Source organism: Sminthopsis crassicaudata, chromosome 4 (assembly GCF_048593235.1).
Source record: "Sminthopsis crassicaudata isolate SCR6 chromosome 4, ASM4859323v1, whole genome shotgun sequence".
NCBI lineage: Eukaryota > Metazoa > Chordata > Mammalia > Dasyuromorphia > Dasyuridae > Sminthopsis > Sminthopsis crassicaudata.
Genome location: NC_133620.1, coordinates 226,172,509 through 226,194,917, shown reverse-complemented (window position 1 = coordinate 226,194,917; position 22,409 = coordinate 226,172,509). Strand labels below are relative to the sequence as shown.

Below are 22,409 nucleotides of genomic sequence, written 5' to 3'. Positions count from 1 at the left end.
AAGTATAATAATGCTAATAACTGATAAACAATTTGAGCAGCAGTGGAAGGATCATGTATAGAACATATTTTCAATAATTTTGGCAATGAAATATAGGCTCAATAACTAAATGAACAATAATGGTTGAGAAGAGAATTATTAACACTGGAAAAACCTGAGAACATTTGTAGGGAAATCTGAATTTCAGGTTTAGGAGGCAAGATAATAAGCTTGATTTTCAACCTTTTGAATTTTTTTGATGTAGTGATTAAGTTCAAGGAAACAATTAAAAATACATGAGGAATACAGGGAAACGATATTCCAGAAAGAGAACAAGAAGAAGAGACTAGAAAGAATGAGATAAAAAAAAAAATGCTGGTAAATGGAGGAGTCTTAAAAAGCTATAGAGATAACTTGTCACTAAAAAGTAGTCAAAGAAGGTAGATAATATTTTTTTAAATCTTTAAACAAATTAAGAAAGAAGATCAAAGGATTTCCCTATAATCTCAGGTAAGTAGAATGTTCTCCATATATTTTCCAAAAAATTTTGATCAAATAATTCAATCATATCACTCCTCAGTTCAATTCAACCTAATAACTTTATATTCATGACCAAATTCCAAACTCTCTATTGTTTGTAATATCCAATAGCAGTTCCTCTCTTTTAGCATTTAATACCCATTATATCTTGCTTCCTATCTACTTTCCAACCTTCCTCTCCAAACTTCCTCCCCCCCATCATTCTTCTTCACATATTCTACAATATAGCTATCCAGGTCTGTTTGCTGTTCCTCACACACAATAGTCCATCTCCCATTGCTATGACTTTGTACACAGGTTGCTCCCCATGTGTGGATTCACTACTTCTTTACATCTAGCTCAAAGACTCCCTAGTTTCCTCATATAAGTTTGGCTCATATAAGTTTAACCTTGAGGCCTTTCCTGTTCCCCCCAGGGCCTTATCCCACAAATTACATATTAATTTCATCAGCACTTATATTTGTATGTATCAATTTTAAGATAGAATATAAACTCCTCAAGAGCAGAAACTGCTTGATTTTTGTTTTTGTATCCCTAGCAGTTAGCACAATGCCTTGTACCTAGTAATCCTTAACAGAGTGTTGTGATGTATGGATAGATGAATTAGAGATCATAATCAAGAACCAGTATTAAAGACAAAAAGAAAACATTTGGAATAATGGCTGTAGGGAATGAGATAAGGGTTCTATGAGGACAGAAAGGTAGTATAGCAACTGTGAGCAGCCACATGAGATTATATTACATAAATCTGCTTAAACACATTTTTACATTCAATCTGTTACAGCATGTTGTTTTGGTTTAAGTGAAGAAAATCTGAGCTCATGCAGATATGTAGTTGGAAAAGAGAAGACTATTTTAATAGACAAATAAGCTCATAGGAGTTTTATAAAAATAGTTTGACCTCTCAGACCTTTGAAAAGATCTCAGTGACCCCTAGAGGTCCATAGACCATATTTTGAGAATTACTGATTTTTGTAATTTTAAACTTTAATAATATGCCATCGTTGTTATTCCAAGTTGAAGCTTCTTGTTCCTTTTTTCTTCTCCTCCTATAGCAGGATCCCTATTCCTATCATTATTTTAGATGCTGAACCTTCTTCAGTTCGATATATCTTTGTTGAAATGTAGCAATCAGAGCTACAACACAGAGATCTATACACAGGTAGTTGAATTATTGACACACAAGTAGTTGAATTATTGACTTACAGGGAAACCATATCATGCTTTCTGTTTTATTTCAATTTTTAACCTCTAATCAGTCACCAATTTTATTTCTCTTTGAAAAGCAGTTTCAGCCATAGCAGTACATTAATGGCTTTAGGAAATACCTTATGTAAATATTTCACACTCCTTTCTCTAACTTTATGTCTATCAGTCTAATAAAGATCATTTGAATTATTTTTACTAATGTGAATTGTCTTATAGCAGCTCACATTGATATATATCAGCCCCTTTTCTGCTATGTTCTTAACTTTCTAACAAATTATGATTGTCAGCTTGACATTCCTTTGCCCTATAGGCAATTTTTATATACTTTGCCTCCAAATCATTTATTTTTTTTTAAGTTTCCAGTGATGTCAGTCTTAGGACTTATTCCTAGAAGAAATTACTAGTTAGGCTTTTCTATCTGGTGAAATGTTTATTATTCTACCTTTTGTTTCTTTTCAATAAGCAAGAATGTTCTCCTTGAAAAAAAATCACATCACATTTCTCCCTTATAATTAACTCAAACATCGATATCCTTAAGATTTTCATACTTTTGTTGTCATTGCGACTATACAAACCCAATGACTATCCATTTATCTATCCTAAGATTTTAGGGGTACCTTTGAGTCATTATAGAATTGATACACAGATAGTAAAGCTAATTCAGAAGGGGTTCATTTTGTTAACAAGATATATTATCTTAATTCCCACCTTCTAAGATAAGATTTATAGGAATGTTAGCAGACCACATTCATCAAATGTAATTCTACTTTTTATATAATTTTCATATGTCCAAGGAAAGTGATTTTCTCAGATAGAATTTTCTTTTTTCATTTAGCATTTTATTTTTCCTCAGTTACATGTAAAACAATCTAACATTTGTTTTTAAAACTTTGAGTACCAAATTTTCTCGCTTCCTCCCCTTATCGAGAAGACAAGCAATGTGATACAGGTTACACAAGTATAAAGCATTTCCATATTAGTCATGTTAGAAATCATAGACAAAAAAAAAAAACCTTCAAGAAAAATAAAGTTAAAAAAGTATATGCCAATCACCATTCAGACACTTTTGGTTCTTTCTCTGAGTATGGATAGCCCTTTTTTCATCATAAATCTTTCAGTGTTCTCTTGGAATGTTGTATCATTGAGAATACCTAAGTCTGATCATCTGACAATATTGCTGTTACTATGTACACAGTATATTTCACATTGCATCAGCTCATGGAAGTCTTTCCAGGTTTTTCTGAGAGCATCCTGCTCATCATTTTTTACAGCACAATAGTGTTCCATCATAACCCCATACCAAAATTTGTTCCATTTCTCAGTTAATGGACATTGCCTTAATTTCCATTTCTTTTCCCCCAGAAAAGAGTTGCTATAAATATTTTTGTGCGTATAGATTCTTTTCCTTTTTGTTGTTTATCTCTTTGGGGATTCAGACCTAGTAGTGGCTACATCAAAGAATATATACATTTTATAGCCCTTTGAGCATAGTTCCAAATTATTTTATAGAGTGGTTGAATCATTTCACAATTCTACCAGCAATGCAGTAATGTCTCATTTTCCCCAAATCCCATTCACCATTTGTCATTTTTCTTTTCTTTCTTATTAGCCAATCTAATAGGTAGAAGGTAATAACTAAGAATTGTTTTAATTTGCATTTCTCCAATCAATAGTGAGTTAGAACATTTTTTCATGTGTTATAGATAATTCTGATTACCTTAGCACATAAAATATTCATAATTACATATCAAGTCTGGCATCTGTTCTATTGAAACACATCAACATAGTCTGGACTTTCATACAACTGGGTCCAACACTCTCATGAAACACTTGTCATGACATTTTTAGGCTTTATCCTGAGGATCTTAACTTCACAGTTCTGAACTACATGGCAAACACCATGGAACCTGGTCTCTCGGAAATTATCAGTGTGCTGATAAACAACAAGCCGTCTTCCATCATGGCTTCCTATAGCTTGCTGCTAAAGAAACTAATGAGATTTCAAAAGGAGCATAAAAGCCTGAAGGTAAAAGAAGATCTCAGAATTGTGGTATGAATTTCACCGAGAACAAACTTATCAGATAAATTCTTCTCAAAATATTTCCTTTTTAAACACTTTCCTGAGATTGAATAGCTATGGTGGTCACAAAATAAGTATGGGGGCTTGTTAAATGTTAAATTAGATCATGATAATGATGAAGATGGATGCTGCAGATGAGTCAAATTTTAGTATTTTGCTTTCTAAGCAAGGACTTTGTATCATCTTTTATATCACAGAATATTTTTCTAGTAATTCATATACTTATCAAAAATTTCTTAGGAATTTACTTTGTGTAAAATCTTATGCTAATCACTATGGAGGATGACAATATTTAGTGGATTTGGAGTGGGAAGGCTTGGCTTTGAAGTCCAACTCTGCTCTAAACCACCTGTGTTACTGCCAGCAAGCCCCTGCTTCTTGCCTGGCTTTATTTTTAAAATGAGAAAATTGAATTATATATGATCCCTCAAGTCCACCACAAAATACTGTATACTTTTCAGGGAAATACAAAACCTGATCCTTGTCCACAATCTAGTTGGGACTAGTAGGGAAAAAAAGTTAAATGACAAAACATGAGTAATGTAACTATTCAAGATACCAGTGTTATTATATTTGACTCTGCTCTTTCACTCTGGAGGTATTTCTTAGATGCTGAGATGTTTCCTTTCTGAGATCCTGGATTAGGTAGTTACCCTGCCAGGGTATGTTGTCAGTGTTTGACATGGGCACAAAGGAAATTAGGAAGCAGTCTTCAGGCCCTTTCCCTGAGGGGAACTTAGTGAGGAAGGCATCTTCCAGTTCTGTCTAGACACCATAGACCATTCTGAAATAATTCTCTCACATTCTCTGGTCAACACCCCCAGTCCTGTCACCAGACCACACCTGCCAAAGCTACAATAATATGACTCATATAGGCAATCATGCTAAAATAACCACCCCACTGGCTCTATTCTATGTGGAAGGCCAAAAGCCTTTTTACAGATTTTCCAGTTTCCCTCTTAGAATGATTGTAATAAAGATGCTTCCCACAATTCAACCATTAAAAATTTGCCTCAGAAAGGCAGAAATTTGGCAAGCCTAAGAGTTTGTAATTTAACTTCCAAGGCACATGTGCAATAGAAAAGTTCTTTTCCCTCAGAAAAAAACAAAGAAAGGATAACTATCATTTGGTCCAAAGACTGATCTGTGCTCCAGAGAATGCTTATTCTTTTATCCAAAGTTGCCTTAGTTCCAGAAGAGGGATCCCTCCTTCATATTGAGATTTTGCAGGCTTTGTCCCTGTTGGCTTGGATGGATACTTTAGATTTTTTTAAAAATTATATTGAATTCTTAAGTTGAGTTATTCATGTTTGAAATGGAAAAGGCAAAGAATGATCCTGCTTTGTGCCAAATGTCTAGAAAAGAATGTTTATTTTATTTGTTTTACTTACTTTAATCTCCATGGGGGAGGAAGATCTGATTTTTTAAAAACTGGGTAGCATGATAAATCTGCTGTAGTTTATAAAGTTGAAGCTAAATGTGGATTTGTTCATCCATATTTGCATACATACACACACACAAAACACACAAACATACACACATACACACACACACATATATATATACACATACATACATATATATACACATACATACATTCCTTTTTCTAAAGTATTATCATCCAAAGCAAAACAACATTTTCAAAAATATTTCCTCCACACTTCCTCCAAACCTGAAAATCCCAGCAAAATGAGAGTGCTTACCTCACTCCCAAAAAGCAGACAACACTCAACCCCTCTCAACATCATATTTCTTTTTTCTTTATTTCTTCATAAAACTTTTAAAAAGCAGGGAGAGAGTAGAGGAAGGATACTTGGTGTTGACTCTACATAAAGCCATTGATTAGTTATAAATAAAAAGGCATTGAAGGTATGGAGGGAGACATACCAAGATTTCGGAACAAAAATAATCCCTCCTTCAACACAAAAGAATACACTCTCATTGAGTTACCATGGGACAGTTAAGTAAGTAGTCCAGTGGATAGAATGATGGAGCTGGAGTCAGGAAGAGTTATTTTCCTGAATTCAAATCTGGCCTCAGACACTCACTAACTATGTGAACCTGAGCAAGTCACCTAACTCTGTTTACCTTAAATTTCTCATATGTAATATAAGATGGACAAGGAAATAGCAAACCACCCAAGTATCTCTGCTAAGAAAACCCCAAATAGGGTCATGGAGTATCAGACATGACTGAAATGAATAAATAAAAATGGGCTACCCTTCTTAACAGAAGGAAAGAAGATATGCACAGGGAATTTGGTTGACAAGGGAAACACTTAGAGAAGCTTACTTGTAGGATTTGGACATATACTAGAGCAGAAATTATCAAGCAAGTTACTTTTTTAGCTGAGCTTGGATGGATATTCTGTTGCTCTATTCTCTCTACTAAGTATCTCCACTGAGTTTCTGTTGCTTTCTAGATATTTTTAGCTACCATGTGGTTTCTTTGTGTCCTTCACTTGTACAGTGCTACCATCTGCTTTTTCCGGGAATTGCAATTGTTATGTACATATCATTTTCTTTGAAGGGTCACAGAATGATAAATCTAAAGCTGCAGATAAGGAAACTGAATGTGAAGGGGACAAAAGGACTTAACACAAGCAGCAAGAATCAGAGGAAAGGTGAACCTGAGTTCTTCTTTGAACAAATTCTCTCAAATCTCTTAGCTCCAGAGCCAATAGTAGCTTTACCCATCTGGACATACAAGAAAAGCCAAAAGATTTTCTCAGGCTTAGATTGTCTATCTTTCAAAGTTATTTTTTCCCTTATTATTCCTCTGATTCCCTCAAGACAAATTCTTAACTAAGTTAGGGTCCAATTAATTTTTTCAACCTTTCATACTTCTGGGTCCTATATCTGAGCTACATCTGAGGAATTATACTAGGAAGAATCGCAACGAAGCTGGATAGAACTGGGGTGAGGAGTTTCCTTTCAATGTTCATAACCTCTCCCCTCCCCCTTATTGCCATGCAATCAGTATAAGAACTAGACTGGAACAGAAAAAAAAAGTAGAACTGAAGAACTTTTATTTACTTTCCCTCAGCAAACTCAGCCCAATTATTAAACTTCTCAGATATCTCAGAAGGTTTTTTGTTTGTTTGTTTGTTTGTCTTTTCCCCATCTATATCCTAATAGGAAAAATTACCATGGATTCATCAGACCTCTTAGTCCATTTGATCCAGAAAATTTTGAAGACCTAGGTTATCTGTCTACTGTTAGGTATCAATGGAAATTCAAGAGCTGGATTTGGAACCAGGAAGACCTGAGTCCAAATGCTGACTCAGATATGGTCAATAATCAATAAATATTTATTATGTGCCTAAGTATATGTCAAGCACTGTGCTAAATGCTCATAATACAAATATAAAGAAAAAAATAGTCTCTGCCTTCTAGGGACTTACAATCTAATGGAGGAATAGAAAACAAAAGAAAGATGATGGGGGAGGAAGTGTGTGTAAGAGGAAAGACTAGTAGTGCTCAACCATAAGGTTGTGGTGAAGTCAGAAGTCCCAGTAATACAGCCAGCTGAGAAATGGGATCTTCTGAGCTGAGCTCCCTCCTTAAATAGAAGGATTAAAGTTCAGGACTTTATACTCCAACAGATGAACTGGGATAATGTTGAACTGGACTACAAAAGCTGATGTGCTTTTATAAGATGATGACGTTTTCCCAATAAAGAGCCTCCAGAAACAAAACAGAGAAGTCTCAAAGTCGTACACCAAGGGAGAGTTATTTTTGTTTTTTGTTTGCTTTTTTTATACTCTAGACAAGCCATTTAATTTCTCACACACTCAATTTTCTCATCTATAAAGTGGAGATAATAATAATAATGAGGTTGAGGAGACTAATTGGCATTAAATGATGAGATTCATGCAGGCACCAAATGATGAGGTCTCTAGTTCAAATATAAGGCACAAGGTACATATGAAGAGCTCACAAGGGTTTTGTCCTTGTCAAAAAGCACATTTATTTATGGGAGAGGTTACAGACAAAATGAAAAGGTAAAATAGACACCAGGAGTAGTAAATACAAAATAGATTTGGGAGAACATTTATAGTTAGTGAGGAAAGGGTTTTAACAATTAACAATGGAAAAAACAAGTTCCCTAGAGGAACTTGCAATTAACCAGGAGAAAAGAAATATTCCATGAGGTTGGAAGATGCTATTAACTGGCAGTCTAAATCCAGAGAGGAAAATAGCACCCTAAAAAATTAGTTTAGCTATAGTGAGGAGAAAGATACCATGAGGCATGGGGGAGGGGAGGGGAAGAAAGGCACCACAAGACAGAATGATGTGGTGGGCTAACTCCAATAGGGATTCAGCAAATAAGGCATAGGCCATGGGCAGATTTATAGGAGAAAGGTAACCCTGGGATTTGACATCATAACTTGAGCTTCTGTTTGGATACAACCAGACCTTCCCAAGGGTGAGACAGTAAAGCTGAGCTGATCCGCATCAGTACCCTTCCCTTTTTGCTTAGGGAATATTATAATCTTATCAGTACTTCAGATGTTTTCTGTCAACCCCACATTCTTATCTAGGACTTCATCAATAACATGTACTTACAGAGTAGTTATTATTGTTCTGTTGTTATTATTTACAATTAATCTGTTCTTTCTTCACCATCTGACAAAGTCAAAACCTGAGAAATTGAATTGCTTTTTTGGCTTATGGCTAGATTGCTAGAATTAGCCTATTTATACTGAGAAGTATTAAAATAAATAAAAGTACTTTCTATTTTATGGGGTATATCCTTTATTTCACCAAAGCCCTTACTAAAAATAAGCATTTGAATTAATTGACATAGTTAGGAAAAGGTAACAATTCTAAGCCTCAATTCCCAGAAAAGACTTCTAAGAAATGCCTCTGTTTCTGAATTTAAAAAAAAAATAAAGCTATAGGGCAGCTGTTTCATGTAGTGAATAGAGCCCCAGCCCTGAAGTCAAGAGGACCTGAGTTCAAATCTAACCTCAGACACTTAACACTTCCTGGATGTGACCCTGGGCAAGCCTCATAAGGAAAAAAAAAGCTATAGTTTTAAATGACCACTTCATAGGTATGGTTTTATAGGTGACAAACCAAGTAAAATATACTAGGTCCTTTATTGTTCTTGCTAATATTTGAAATAAATGATTCATTGATGTATTCAGTCCTTTTTTCTTTTGTTAGCTATGACAATAACTAACATGCCTGCTTTCTACTTAGGGTTCTATTAAATTTTGTTCTTTTTTTTTTCATCTTTTTTATGGAAGGAAAAAATATAACCTATGTTTTCCTTACTTCTTAAAAAGGAAAATTTTGTAAAAAGGAACAGCATAATTTTATTGAATGTCAATGGGTGAATATCCTTCTATCTATAGATAGATATATAGATATAAATATAGACATGTGTCCCTTATACATATATAACATGCATTGTAAAACAAAATAAGTATGTTTTAAAATTAAATATTCAAACGCTATACACTGAGGGAATCTATCCTTTTTAAAAAGCTGAGTATGACGTTAGTAAGATTTCCCTATTTAAAATGTAATAAAAATAATGGCTGACATTCATAATGCTTTAAGATTTGCAGAACTCTTTACACGTATTATCCTTTTTTATCCAGCTACATGGCACAATGGGTAGAACACTGTCTGGAATCAGAAAGTTGTTGTTCAGTCATTTCAGTTGTATCTAATTCTTTGTGATCACATTTGGGATTTTCTTGGCAAAGATATTGGAGTGTTTTGCCATTTCCTTCCCATTTTTATAGATGAGAAAACCAGGGCAAACAGGGTCAAGTCCCTTGCCCAGAGTGACCCAGCTAGTGAAGTATTTGAGGCCAGATAAGTCTTTATTCCAAGATCTATACTTTGTCCACTGTGCTGAAGGCCTTAGTTCAATTCCAGACTCAGACACTTACTACTAGTTATGTGATCCAATGCAAATTATTTAATCTCAATTTGCCTCAGATTCCTCAAATGGGAAACCTACCTCACACAAGGTGATTGTGCAGATGAAATAGGATAATATTTGTAAAGTGCTTAGTACAGTATTGGACACATAATTAAATATTAAATACTTATTCCTTTCCCTTATGCTCACAGTAACCTCATGAGGAAAGTGCTATAAATACACTGGGAATGAAGACCAGACCTATGAAACTGCCCATTACCAGTGAAGGTCCATACTTTCTCTGCAACTTAAAAGTCTTAGAGAGTTGATTAGCCCAATGATTAGCCCAAAATCAATAGCATGTGTCAAAACTTGAACTTGAAAGATCTTCTTGGTTTTAAAATTAGATCTCCATCTATTATGCTACTGCTTATTAGGTAAAAAATAAACAATGTTGTCCCCATTTGATAAATGAGCAAACTGAGGTCAGAGAGTTGTCACTCCTGTCCCCCCACCCAGGGTAACATAGTTAGAAAGTAACTCACATATGATGTGAATCCCCACTTCTTGATTCCACTTCCTGGTTCCAAATCCTGAGCTCATTCTACTTACAATAAAACCTAGTATAGCATATACTTCCTTATCCAAGTGTTGTTTTGATGCTGGGTGAATAGCATCATTTATGTTTTGTAATGCTTCTGTTATATGATTGTTCCCTTGTGCCTGCAACTATCATGACTCCATTTGAGGTTTTCTTGGCAAGTACTCTGAAGTGGTTTGCCAATTCCCTTTCCAGCTAATTTTTACAGATAAGAATACTGAGGCAAACAGGGTTAAATAATTTATCAAGAGTCAGGTAGTGCCTTTGGTCAGATTTGAACTCAAGGAGATGAGTCTTCCTGATTGATTCTGACTGCCTATTCTTTAATGTAAAATACCCACTTACAATTAGCTATCAAAAATTGCATCCCTGGATGCTGAAGAAAACAGTTTCTGCACTCAACTTTCTCACTTATGTACTTTATTAATTAGCTCTTAAGCAATCTGGCAATGAAACCAGTAAGAACAGGTTTTCTGATATGGTATATGTGTGTATAAATATATAAATATATATAGTAATATAGATTGTAATATGTATATAGTAATAGTCTGCAAAAATAATAATGAAAATATAGCAGCATGTAAAACAATGAAATACTAACTATTTGACTACTTTGCCTAAATGTTTATGACCACTCAAATTCCCAAAACATATTCAGATTAAAAGAATAAAGTAAACAGTTTCTACATGTAATATATATATATATATATATATGTATATATATATATATATATATATATATATATATATAAACCTACAGATGAATTAAATTATATGAATATTCATGGAAGCATACTCATTGTGCCCTGTTAAATGGAATAATAATAATTCAAGAAGAGAGTATTTTATATAATTTTATCTGCACTATAAAACTGTAAAATAAAGAAGACCAATATTATTAGCCCCATTTTGCAGAAGAAGAAATTGACACTCATGGAATAAGTTATCTGTTTCCAAGGTCATGCAGTTTAGAAGTGATAGAGCCAAATTAAAATGGAGGTCTTCTAATGCTAAAACTTCCTTTTTATAAGTTTCTTATAATAAGTTATTTAAATTTGAAATGGAGTTTCACAAAATTGGACCAAGCAGATCATCTTAAAATAATATTCATTGCTACTGCATTTTGTAATTATAAGTAAGAAAGAAATATAGGTTGGTAACTAACTTTTTGAATTTTTGTTCACTGCTAAACTATAATCATTTTAGTGATATCATAAAGGGTTGTCTTAACATTTTCAGAAAAGCCGCATGCTCTCAAAACATAACACACTTCCCAAAAGAATGAATCCAAATCCAGAAGGAGAAACTCATATCCTGCAAGAGACCAAAGCAACCATGCCTGGAGCCTTCAAGAAAGGTGAAGATAAGACTTTTTTCTCTGCACAATACCCAACAGTGCTAGATATCACTCAGGAAGATGAAATTGCTATAATTTTGGAAAACCAAGAAAATTTTCTAGCAGGTATTATGGTGAGAAATGTATCTGCTGCCCTGTTTTTTATTAGTGCATGCAGAGGACGTCGTTGCCCAACCCAGGAACCAGAAAGTTCCTATTCCTTTCTGGTTTTTGAAGAGTTTTCTTTTGCTTTATTTGGTATTGTTACTTATGATTGGTTGTTGAATTGTCCACATGGCCAAGAACCTATGCTCCATAAGGTCAGTAAAATATTAATAGGTATTGAGTAATAAAGTAAATAGGAGAGAAAAGTCAAGAAATAGAATTATTTTTACTCTCCACATACAACTGGACTAATTCCCCTAGCAAACTAAGGTTTAGCCTCAACATCAGCTGTTTTATATCACAGTTGGAAAAGTTTTCCCTGTCTATGTCCTCACAACTCTCTCTCCCAGAAGCCTTCACTCCTTCTTGACTCTGTCTCCAATAACACTATAGCATGATCAAAAAAATATGGCCAATCATCTGGTTATAAACATCTTTATACTCAGCAAGACTTTTCCTCAGAGTGCAGACTGTACTGGATTCTGTCCTATACTTGGCACCAGTGCTGTACTTGATAAATTTCCAAGGTGGTAAACCTTGCAAGAGCCTGCAAACCCACCTTTTGAGAACCTGGGACTTTGTGTCCTATTTAAGATTTTTTGTAAGTATTGCTCTACTGCTTTATTGCAGCCTTAGGATGACTTCTGTTTCTTGAAGGCTAGTTACATTAGCAGAATACAAACTGTTGTGTTCTATCATTTAAATAGGATTTAAGTTCAACAAGTGTTATCTGTGGTCTGAAGGCCAAATTGCAAAGAACTTTCCATCCATAGGACAGCCACTTGGTGCAGAATTCTTTGGTTATAGAAACTCATGAAATAAAGAATGTACCAAACACTTCTTATTTTTGAGCAATCCCCTTTGATTTATGTATTGATACCAGCAACTTTGTAGACAGAGGAGAAGAGGGTGCCAAGAATCACATAGTTTTTAAACCATCCATAAGCTAATGTTTATAGAACATTAGCTTAATTGTTCATACTTTAAATATGTGTTATTTTTTGTCCAGTGACACATGAATGGATATATTACTGGAAGAATTAAATCATAGCAATCTAGACATTCTTAATAGAAATTAAATCAAGAGACAAAAGGAAATAGTTGCAAAATATAAAATTGGGATACAGGTCCTCCTAAAAACTAGGAGAGAAGGAAGGCTTTACTTTATTTTGTTGTTCAGTCATAGTTAACATTAACACTACATGACTCCATTTGGGCTTTTCTTGATAAAGATATTGTCATTTCTTTCTCCAGATTATTTTCTAGATGAAGAAATGGAGGAAAATAAGGTTAAGTTACTTGCCTGGGATCACACAGCTTTTATGTGTCTGAAGTCTGATTTGAACTCAAAACGATGAGTCTTCCTGATCCCATACCTAATTCTCTATCTACCATGCCATTTAGCTCCCCTATACAGTTGATTCAAAGATAGAGTGAATTCAAAATCCCACTGTGCTTACTGTAAGTTGATAAATAACATGTGAATTAATAGAACAAAAATGCCGTCTTAATGACTTTTCTCCAATGAGCTGATTCCTATGCATATATTAAATCATATAATATTCCTTGAAAGATGGAATAATAGAGATGGAATCTAACTTTATTAAAGGAGCTGACCACTGTCTTAGAAGATATCTAATGAAAAGACCAAAAGGAAGAGGGATCCCCAAAAATGCTGAGATCCTTACATGCACCTATTTCCAGTCGCCATTGTAGTATTTATATCAGCTCAGACTGCCTAAGCAGTTTCTAATTGAGATACACCAATCACTCAAATCATATCTTGTATCATCACTCAGAAGAATTCAGCCAAACTATCCATAGAGGGCAAATCAAGTGAATAAAGAATGATTACTGTTCAGACTGCAATATGCATTCTGGCTGGCCTTTCAATATATACATCTTGCATAGATGTTAGTCTAAACAAGTTGGTCTTTCAGGGTATGAATCCTATATAGATCCTATATAAACAGATGGAATTTTGAATAGGAGGAAAAGAGAAATCTGAAATGCATCTAAGAAATTGTGGGATACTTGAAATGATCCCAAATTTCTCCCTGAAATAAAAATAAGTCCATACTTTTATTGTCAGAATTCTTCAAGTGAGACTGTGTTATTATGAGTAATGGGCTACCACAGACTCTGGAGTTAAAGTTGTAGAAAGGGACAGGTACAATGAATAGAGTACTTGCCCTGGCATCAAGAGGATCTGAATTCAAATCTAATCTCAGACCCCTCCACAATGTGTGATCCTAGCTGTGTAACTGACTGTCTTAAAGAGGTTGTATATAAAATGTAATAAAGATAAGTGTATATTCTTCAAATAGTGACTAAAAAACAGACTTTGGATTCAGGAATACCTGAATTCAAGTCCTGGCTCTGCCTCTGATACGTACTGGCAGTACAATCATAGGCAAATCCCTGAATCTTTTAGTGTCTCATGAAACTCTGTAGGTCTATACAGTGCCTCAAAGTTCTTAAGTTGCAATGGTAGAGAAAATTTCCTTGTCATGAGTTTTCTGTCCCAGTAACTGAGCATACTCCCCCAAAAGAAGGTAAAGTTCTTGCCTTCAATGAAGCTATATTCCAATAGAATATAAGTGCTTACTGGTTCTTTTTGCTGCTAGTTTCAATAATTCATTTGGAGGGAGAGATGGAGGATAGTCTATAATTAATAAGCAATGGAAAATGATGCTTATGACAAAAGGTTTTATATAAATTAGTATTACTAAATGTTTTGTCAACCTAACAGTACAAGAGGAACTATCTTCTTTTAAATTTTACCTTTTTAAAAAATGTTTTCTTTTTTACTTCTATATTTAATTTTGGAAAAAGAAAGTAGAAACAAAATGAAGAAAAGAGAAAAAAGTTTGAACATTAATAATGCAATTTGCATGCTTATCATGAGCATTCAATTCATTTGGGCTCACAAGTTTTATTATGTAATTCGACAGATGCATTTTGTTGTTGCTGGAGGACAGGACTACTGTTGAAATAATAAATCCTAGAAATATTAATGTTTTAAGAAATTAAATGCTAAGATACGTCTTCCATCCTTATAAAGTGAGGTGGAGAATTGAGTTAATGAATGAAATAATTTAGACCAAAAACAATATCTCTTTCATCTGAATATCCTGATAATTGAAACAGGAATTTTCCTTTTCTCTAATTATTGTAAGTTCAACTCTCCATTTTATATATTATGAAATTAGGCATGCCTAATTATCTATCTCTATTCTTGGGACAAGTATTTTTTGTTAAATATTTTTGATATAATCATTGTAACAATTGTAACCAATCATCATCTCTTATTTATTCTCTATTCTTAGTTTTTACTTTTTCAGAACGAGACCAGAGTAATCTCAAACCACTTATATCGGATGAGCAAAAAAATCAGCCATATTTGGAATTTCCCTTGAATACTGATGGTCCCAGAAGTTCATCTAAAGCCCAGATAGCAAATTTTTTTGAAGTGCTCAAATTGGAAGCTCACTCCGCAAAACTACCAAACCCACAATCCAATTTATCAGCAGCATCCTGTATAGGTAAGGGTGGGGGGTGGAGCCCCATACTTCCACACGACACAAGATTTAAAGACCTCCTGAGACCCGAGGATGAAAATATTGCAAATCCAACATGGCAGCCCCAAGAAAAGGAGATTTCTAATACATCAATGAATACATCTCCACAGTTTACTCCCTTACCTAGGCTTAGACACATAGCCTTGAAAAAGAGTCTTGCAAAAAATATTTTTTGGATAAAAACGTCTCAGCAAGTGTCAAGTACATCCTCTCTTCTGGCCAAAAGTTCCAGACCACCTGCTCTCCCCATGTCTCAGCAACAGATGTTCCTGAGAAGAAATTTGAGGCAATATAAGAAAAAGCCGAGAATCCTTTTTAACCACAAGAATAGTAGAAACATAGCAGAACATAAGAATATAAAAACAATAGATCTGAATCTCCCAGTGTTATTGTCTCCTTGTCAGACTTGGCCAAGTAAAAAGTCTGAGGTCTTAAAATTAAATTTTGCCCCAAATGAATGAATTATATTTGTTCAGTTAAAAAGAAAGCACTATGGGGTTGGCTGCATCTTTTTTACACCCACACTAAACAACCAAGGGATCATCTAGAGTCAAAAGTATACAAAATAAAAGCTATAACTTTGACCTGAGAAGATCACAGTTTTGAGTTCTGTGCCCTATTGTGACCATTTTCACCATATTATGACCTAACATGCATTATATCATTTTTCTATGTAATACAAAAAGTGGAGATCAAGAGCTGAAATTATAAATTTGGAAACAAGCTTAGTTCTAATTTTTACTTCTATAATTAATTTTAGCAAATTTAACATAGCTGTATGCCTGTTTATGCAAAATAAACCATTCCTCAGGGACACCTAAAAGACATTTTAATGCATGCTTCATAATTTCACTAGTAAAATTTTTCTTCAGTTAAAAACTCATTTTTGAATGCCTATTTTGTTCATGGTATTATGACAGACATAATATCCAAATATTGAGGATTTACATTAAAAAGTCATATTGGGATCTTTTTTCATCATAGTAAAGATTCATTAAATATCATCATCATGAATCTATTATAATATCCACACTATGTGAGTTAAAAAATTATTAAGATGGTCCCTAATCTAAAATAGTATAGAACTGATTAACCATATGGTAGAGATTGCCAAACTTTATATACTTATGGGCTCATTTTGAAAATTGTCACATCTCTCATACTTTTCACCAAAAATAAAAAAATAAAAGAAAGAAAGGAAAAAAAGCCTATGCAAATAATTTGCTTAGTGGGAGCTAGGTGGCGCAGTGGATAGAGCACCAGCCTTGAATTCAGGAGGACCTGAGTTCAAATCAGGTCTCAGACACTTAACACTTTCTAGCTGTGTGACCCTGGGCAAGTTACCTAACCCCAGCCTCAAAAATAATAATAATAATAATAATAATTTGCTTAGCTCAGATTTGGCTCAAATAAAATTTAAATTTTATTACAACTTTGTAACACCACAAACTTTAAACATATGATAAATATAACATTTACAAATATATGATAGATAAAATATTTGTAATTCCTCTTTAGAACCTATGAAAATAAACATAATAATAGTACGAATAGAATGGGTGAGCTTTTATGAAGCAAAGGTTTTCAAAACATGATTATCACCACTCAACACAATCAGTATTTTGTCCTCATAAATATTATAGTTGAAAAAAATCTATTTCACACAAGAAGGGTTATGATTTATAACTTTGTATTTTCTTTGACAAAAACAGGTTTCTTTATTCACCTATGACCAAATATAACAAAATTCACATGATAAGTCTACTGACTACTCTACTTTGGATAAAGTAATATCAAATGTTTGGCATATGATTTTTTTCATCTTGTCACATATAGAAATTTCTACATCTTTAGCATGAAATTAGGAATTTTTTTTTAGCATAGTAGGCTTCTTCAAGTTGGGAAATATATCAAATGTTTTATAAATTTGTTATCAATGGTTCTTAACTTTTTAAAAATGCAGTTCACCTTATCTTTCTGAATCAATATGAGTTTGAAGTCCTTGTGTTGACCCTCTTAGGGTGCTCAATTTTTTCCAAAAATATTCACAAAACTATTCCAAGAGACTCAAATAGAAGTTTTTAGAGGAAAATTTCATTATGAAATGAAATTTGCTTCATCTATAATGCTAAGAAAAATTGCAACTTATGCTGTTAGCTCAAATATCATTCAGAGTACTTTGACATATGGAAGTCTGTATGTTTTGCAATAAAGTAAAACAAAAAAAATTTTAAATAAAACCCCCCCTAAAAAAGTTCTCTGATCTCCTCCCACCATCATCTCACAATTTTGCAAATTGTTTTATAAAGTTAATTCCTTCATATAATCAAATTGTATCTTTAAAAATTATATATTGTATTTCTCAATATAAGCAATTTTAAAACATGAAATATGTCCAAATTATGAGGGAACACATCTTTTAACTATTGCTCGTAGGCCTGCTTTTCACCCTGATATTGATTGAACACTGTCAGTTTAATCCAGTACAATTATGTCACATTATAGCATTTATATTTTCAAAATCCATCAATTATGTAGAATTTTTCTTGGCATGGTATTATCTTCAATAGTTTTTCAACATAATATGTTATCCAATATGATTTTCAACAACATATCAGATAGTATCTTTAACTATTTTCTGTTTTTTCAACCACTTTAACTTCAAACTAAGAAATTTTGGGTTTCTCAGTTTATTGATGGCAAAGATATTTAAACATTTGAGCAATTCTATTTTCCTGAATACTAAGTAGTATCTTTCAAAACTATTTAACAATCATAATTTATACTATATCAATAGCTGCAGAAAGCACTATTATTTCTTCCATTAGATGAGACCTATTACAGTTAGAAATTCTTTGTGCAATCTTATACAAGGCAAATAATTTTTTTTAGACTTTTTAAAAATTTGTTTTTGCTTCCTAAAAGCATTTAATTTTCTCAGGAAAAGTTCTTGTCTTCTGAATATGAAATTTCGATCTAATTTCAATTCCTTAATTCTAATGCTATTTGAGGCTAATGTAATCATACAAAGTAAACAACAATTTTTCCTCTGCTTCAATCATTGTATTTGTGAATCTTAATGATAATTAATCATATTTTCCGAATTTGACTTTTCTATCTTGTGTTTCTGTTTCCACTACTATAATTGTTCCCACTGTCTTTATTTATACTTATTTCAGATATGTCAGTGAATTGTATCTTTATTATTTATCACAGAGGAATATTATTTTGCTTTTTAAAATTTAAGTCAATAAAAAATAAGAAAAATAAACTTAAATTTGATCACTGAAAACTTTAAATGGTTATTTATAATTCTTCAAAATTTTTCAAAATAAAAAGGTCATTGAAAACAATCTTATTAAATTGAACTTACCAAAATGAATAATGTGAAGAAACATAACATACAATGGCATTTTAACTTCCAAACAAAAATTGTTTAACTTTGAATTTAGATTCTTTTTATTCAAATTCAGCAACTAAAATTATGATGATGATAATGATAGATCATGTCCAGAAATTGTCAGAGCTTATGTTTTGATAGTATAGCTACTGGGTGATCTCTAGGCCACAAAAAAGCAATGGAAGATTACTTTTGCTCCTCCCCTCAAAAATATACACTATATCTATATTTGTGAATAAATGAAAGATCTAGGATTTTTCATATTGGGAACAACTAGATTCGGGAAAAAAACATTGCAAATATCTGCAAATACCAGATAACTCTTGGAAGTTCTGAGGTACATGGAAATTAAGAGCATTGAAACCTACAACTCTTAAGTGTTAAAGATAGCATTTGAATCTACGTCTCCATGACTCTAGGTCTAGCAATCCATTCGTTATAGCATGGACATATAAAATACAAGTAGATGTATTTGAAGCAGGTAAGTGACACAGTGGGTAAAGTATCAGACCTAGAATCAGAAGACTTATCTTCCTAAATTCAGATCTGCTCTGAGACTCTTAGTACCTGAACAAGTCACTTAACCCAATTTGCCTCAGTTTCTTTATCTGTAAAAGCAAGCTAGGCAAACGGCTCTTGTATCTGCCCAGAAAACCTGAAGTGAAATGATAGGTTGGAAACAATTGAATAGCTAATGGGCAGATACTAAGTTGTAGAAATAAAAAATATATAAGTTAAATAATTTCAGCTCTCAAATAGTTAGCATCCTGAGGGGAAGGGGAAAATATACATATAAATATATAGAGAGAGAGAGACATACATTATGTATAGAATATATATACATATATATATATGGATATATACAGATATATACATGTATGTACACATATGCATTTAATTATTTATATGATACAAGGTTGTTTTGAGAAGGAAGGTTGGGAAAATTAAAAAAGCTTTATCAGTGATGCTCAAACTTTTTAAATAGGGGGCCAGTTCACTGTCCCTCAGACTGTGGAAGAGCCAGACTATAGTAAAAACAAAAACTCACACTCTGTCTCTGCCCCTCAGCCCATTTGCCGTAACCCAGCAGGCCGAATAAACATCCTCAGCAGCAGCATCTGGCCCTCAGGTCGTAGTTTGAGAACCCCTGCTTAAATAGAGGGTGTCACTTTAGTTGAGCTTTGAAGGAAATCAGAGATTCCAGAATCCCCTCTTCCAAAGTGAAGAAGCAAAGCATTCTAATCATAGGAAGTCACCAGCACAAGTCATGAAAATGGGCAGTACAGCATTATGTAAGAGGAATAGCAAGCAAGTCAATATGACTGGATTACAGAATGTGAAGAATAAGTTCAGTTATCAAGTACAGAGAATAGGTCAAAATTAAGTTTGTTGTATAAACAAAGTAGGTAACAAACAATAGCTATATGACAAGAATAGCATTTTTAATGCTTTAAGTCACAATTGTCTCCATTTTACAGGTAAGGAAACTGAGGCAGAGAGTGGTAAAGTGACTTACCCAGAGTCACAAAGCTAAAAAGTATCTGAGATGTGGATTTGAACTAAGATCTTTCTGACTCCACACCCAGTTCTCTATGCTACTTAGCTACCCCTATTATCATCTCCATTTTACAAAGGAGAAAACTGAGATAGCTACTGACGCAATATTGGACAAGTCACTTATTCTCTTTGGATCTATTATCTCCTTTATAAAATGACAAAGTAAAACTATATAATCTCTAAGGTTCTTTCCAAATTTAGATTCTCTGATAGTGTGCTTTTCCAGTCACACATATACATGATAGATATATGAAAATGTGAACACAAAGACACACTTATACAGAGAGATTCAAGTGTCATGTCAAGTGATTGGAAAGGTAACAAACTGAGCAGGCAGGTGGCTCAGTGGATAAAGAACTGGATGGGCCTGGAGTCAAAGTCAAAATTTGGAGTCATATATGTACTAGTTGTGTAACCCTAAACAAGTCATAACTCTGCTTTAGTTTTCCATCTGTAAAATGAACTGGAAAAAGAAATGAAAAACTATTCCATCTTTGCACACAAAAAATACCAAAATGGGGTCACAAAAAATCAAATAACTGAAAAACAACTGAACAAAACTCTTAAGAAAGTGGTGGATAAAATGTTAATAATTCATATTATTAAAAGTATGTCAGATGTACTTTTTTCAGAGAATCATTTGTTAAACATTTATCATTATATCCCTAAATAAAAATTATTTTGGTATGCTATAACCACATAATTCTCCAATTAAACTTTGTCTAATTCCAAAGCAAATAGTTAGAAATTGATCAGTGCAAAAGAAATAATAAAAGCAGCAATTTAAAATCACAAGTCCCCCTCTACCCTGTGCCTTTTACAACTTCTTGCTGGATCTCATAAACAAATAAGCATACTCTGATCAATAATTAATTGGTAAAGGACTTGAGTTTACCCTCAATTCATCTTTTTAATAATTCAGAGGAAACTGACATTAGATAGCCTTAGCTCAGTATTCACCTAGTGTCAAGAGTGAAGAGAGAATAAAATAATTTCGTTACAAAACTGAAACCTCTCATACTACCATTACTAGGCAGAAAATAGTATGAATCAAAAGCCAGATAGTATTTACCCATAAAGGAAGAAGGAAAAAAGTGCTCTCTGCTAAATATTTACTCCCACTCCCACCCCCAAAAAAGGTCAATTATTTTAAAAAGAAATTCCCATAGTCACTAAAATATAACCATTTTATGGTGGCAAAAAAACTGTAAACAAAATAGATGACCATGGATGGAGAATAACAAAGCACATTATGGCATGTCAGTGGAATCGAATATACATGTACCATAAGAAACAATGACTATGAAGAATATAAGGAACTATGGAAAAACTTCTATGAACTGATACAAAGTGAAGTAAGCATAATTGGGGAAACAATAAACACAAAGTAAATGACAACAAACAAAAATCTAAATTCTGTGCAGCCATAATGATAAAGCTTGACCCCAAAGAAGAAATAGAAACATTTACCTTCTTTCCTTTTCCAAAGAAGTGGGGAATGGATGGGGAATACTATATAGAATGGTAGCCTTGGTTAATGTGGTAGTTGTATCACTTTCTCCCCCTCTCCCTTATTTAAAGGATGTGAGAAGATAAGGGAAGGATACATTAGGAAATGAAGATGACATGGTAGCAAAAAATCAATAAACCTTTTTAAGTGATAAAAGGCAAAAATGGAGAAATATTTGACAAAGAATCAGTGACCTATTTTAGCCATGTTCCAATGATAAAATTGTAATACTTCTAGTTGTTGAGCCATCAAATTTATATAGGATTGAACAGGAAGGAAGAAAAAAATAAGAAAAAGGATGCATCATAATCTTATGGATTTAGAAAAGATAAAAAGTAGAAAGACAAATTATCACTACTGATTTATTCGATGGAAACTGGAATGTTTACAGAATCAGTTACAGAATTTGTAGTCTGCAAATCCAACTCATATTCCAAACTTGAATACGCAGTCTTACACAGTGAAAAGGAACTCACAAGTCAGAACATGACAAGAATGAAAGAGGAGAAAATGACATTAGCTATTACTAAAAGAGCTACCTCCTGCATGTTACAGCATTCTTCTGGTAAAC

At 33.3% G+C, this 22,409-nt stretch overlaps 1 protein-coding gene across 1 annotated transcript; it reads left to right on the top strand.

Annotated features, from left to right (window-relative positions):
• The first annotated feature begins 3,520 nt into the window (after window positions 1-3,520).
• LOC141566186 (uncharacterized) lies at window positions 3,521-16,176 on the top strand. Its single transcript, XM_074310377.1, has 3 exons — window positions 3,521-3,754; window positions 11,529-11,646; window positions 15,120-16,176. The coding sequence occupies exons 1-3, from the start codon at window positions 3,617-3,619 to the stop codon at window positions 15,830-15,832; spliced, it is 969 nt and encodes a 322-aa protein (XP_074166478.1). The 5' UTR covers window positions 3,521-3,616; the 3' UTR covers window positions 15,833-16,176.
• The last annotated feature ends 6,233 nt before the right edge of the window (window positions 16,177-22,409 follow it).

Bases quoted from the DNA above. Each gene is read 5' to 3' on its own strand.
- LOC141566186 (XM_074310377.1), top strand. From the start codon at position 3,617: ATGGCAAACACCATGGAACCTGGTCTCTCGGAAATTATCAGTGTGCTG. The intron at 3,755-11,528 runs GTAAAAGAAGAT...TAACATTTTCAG, and splicing joins AGGAGCATAAAAGCCTGAAG to AAAAGCCGCATGCTCTCAAA. The intron at 11,647-15,119 runs GTGAAGATAAGA...CTCTATTCTTAG, and splicing joins GCCTGGAGCCTTCAAGAAAG to TTTTTACTTTTTCAGAACGA.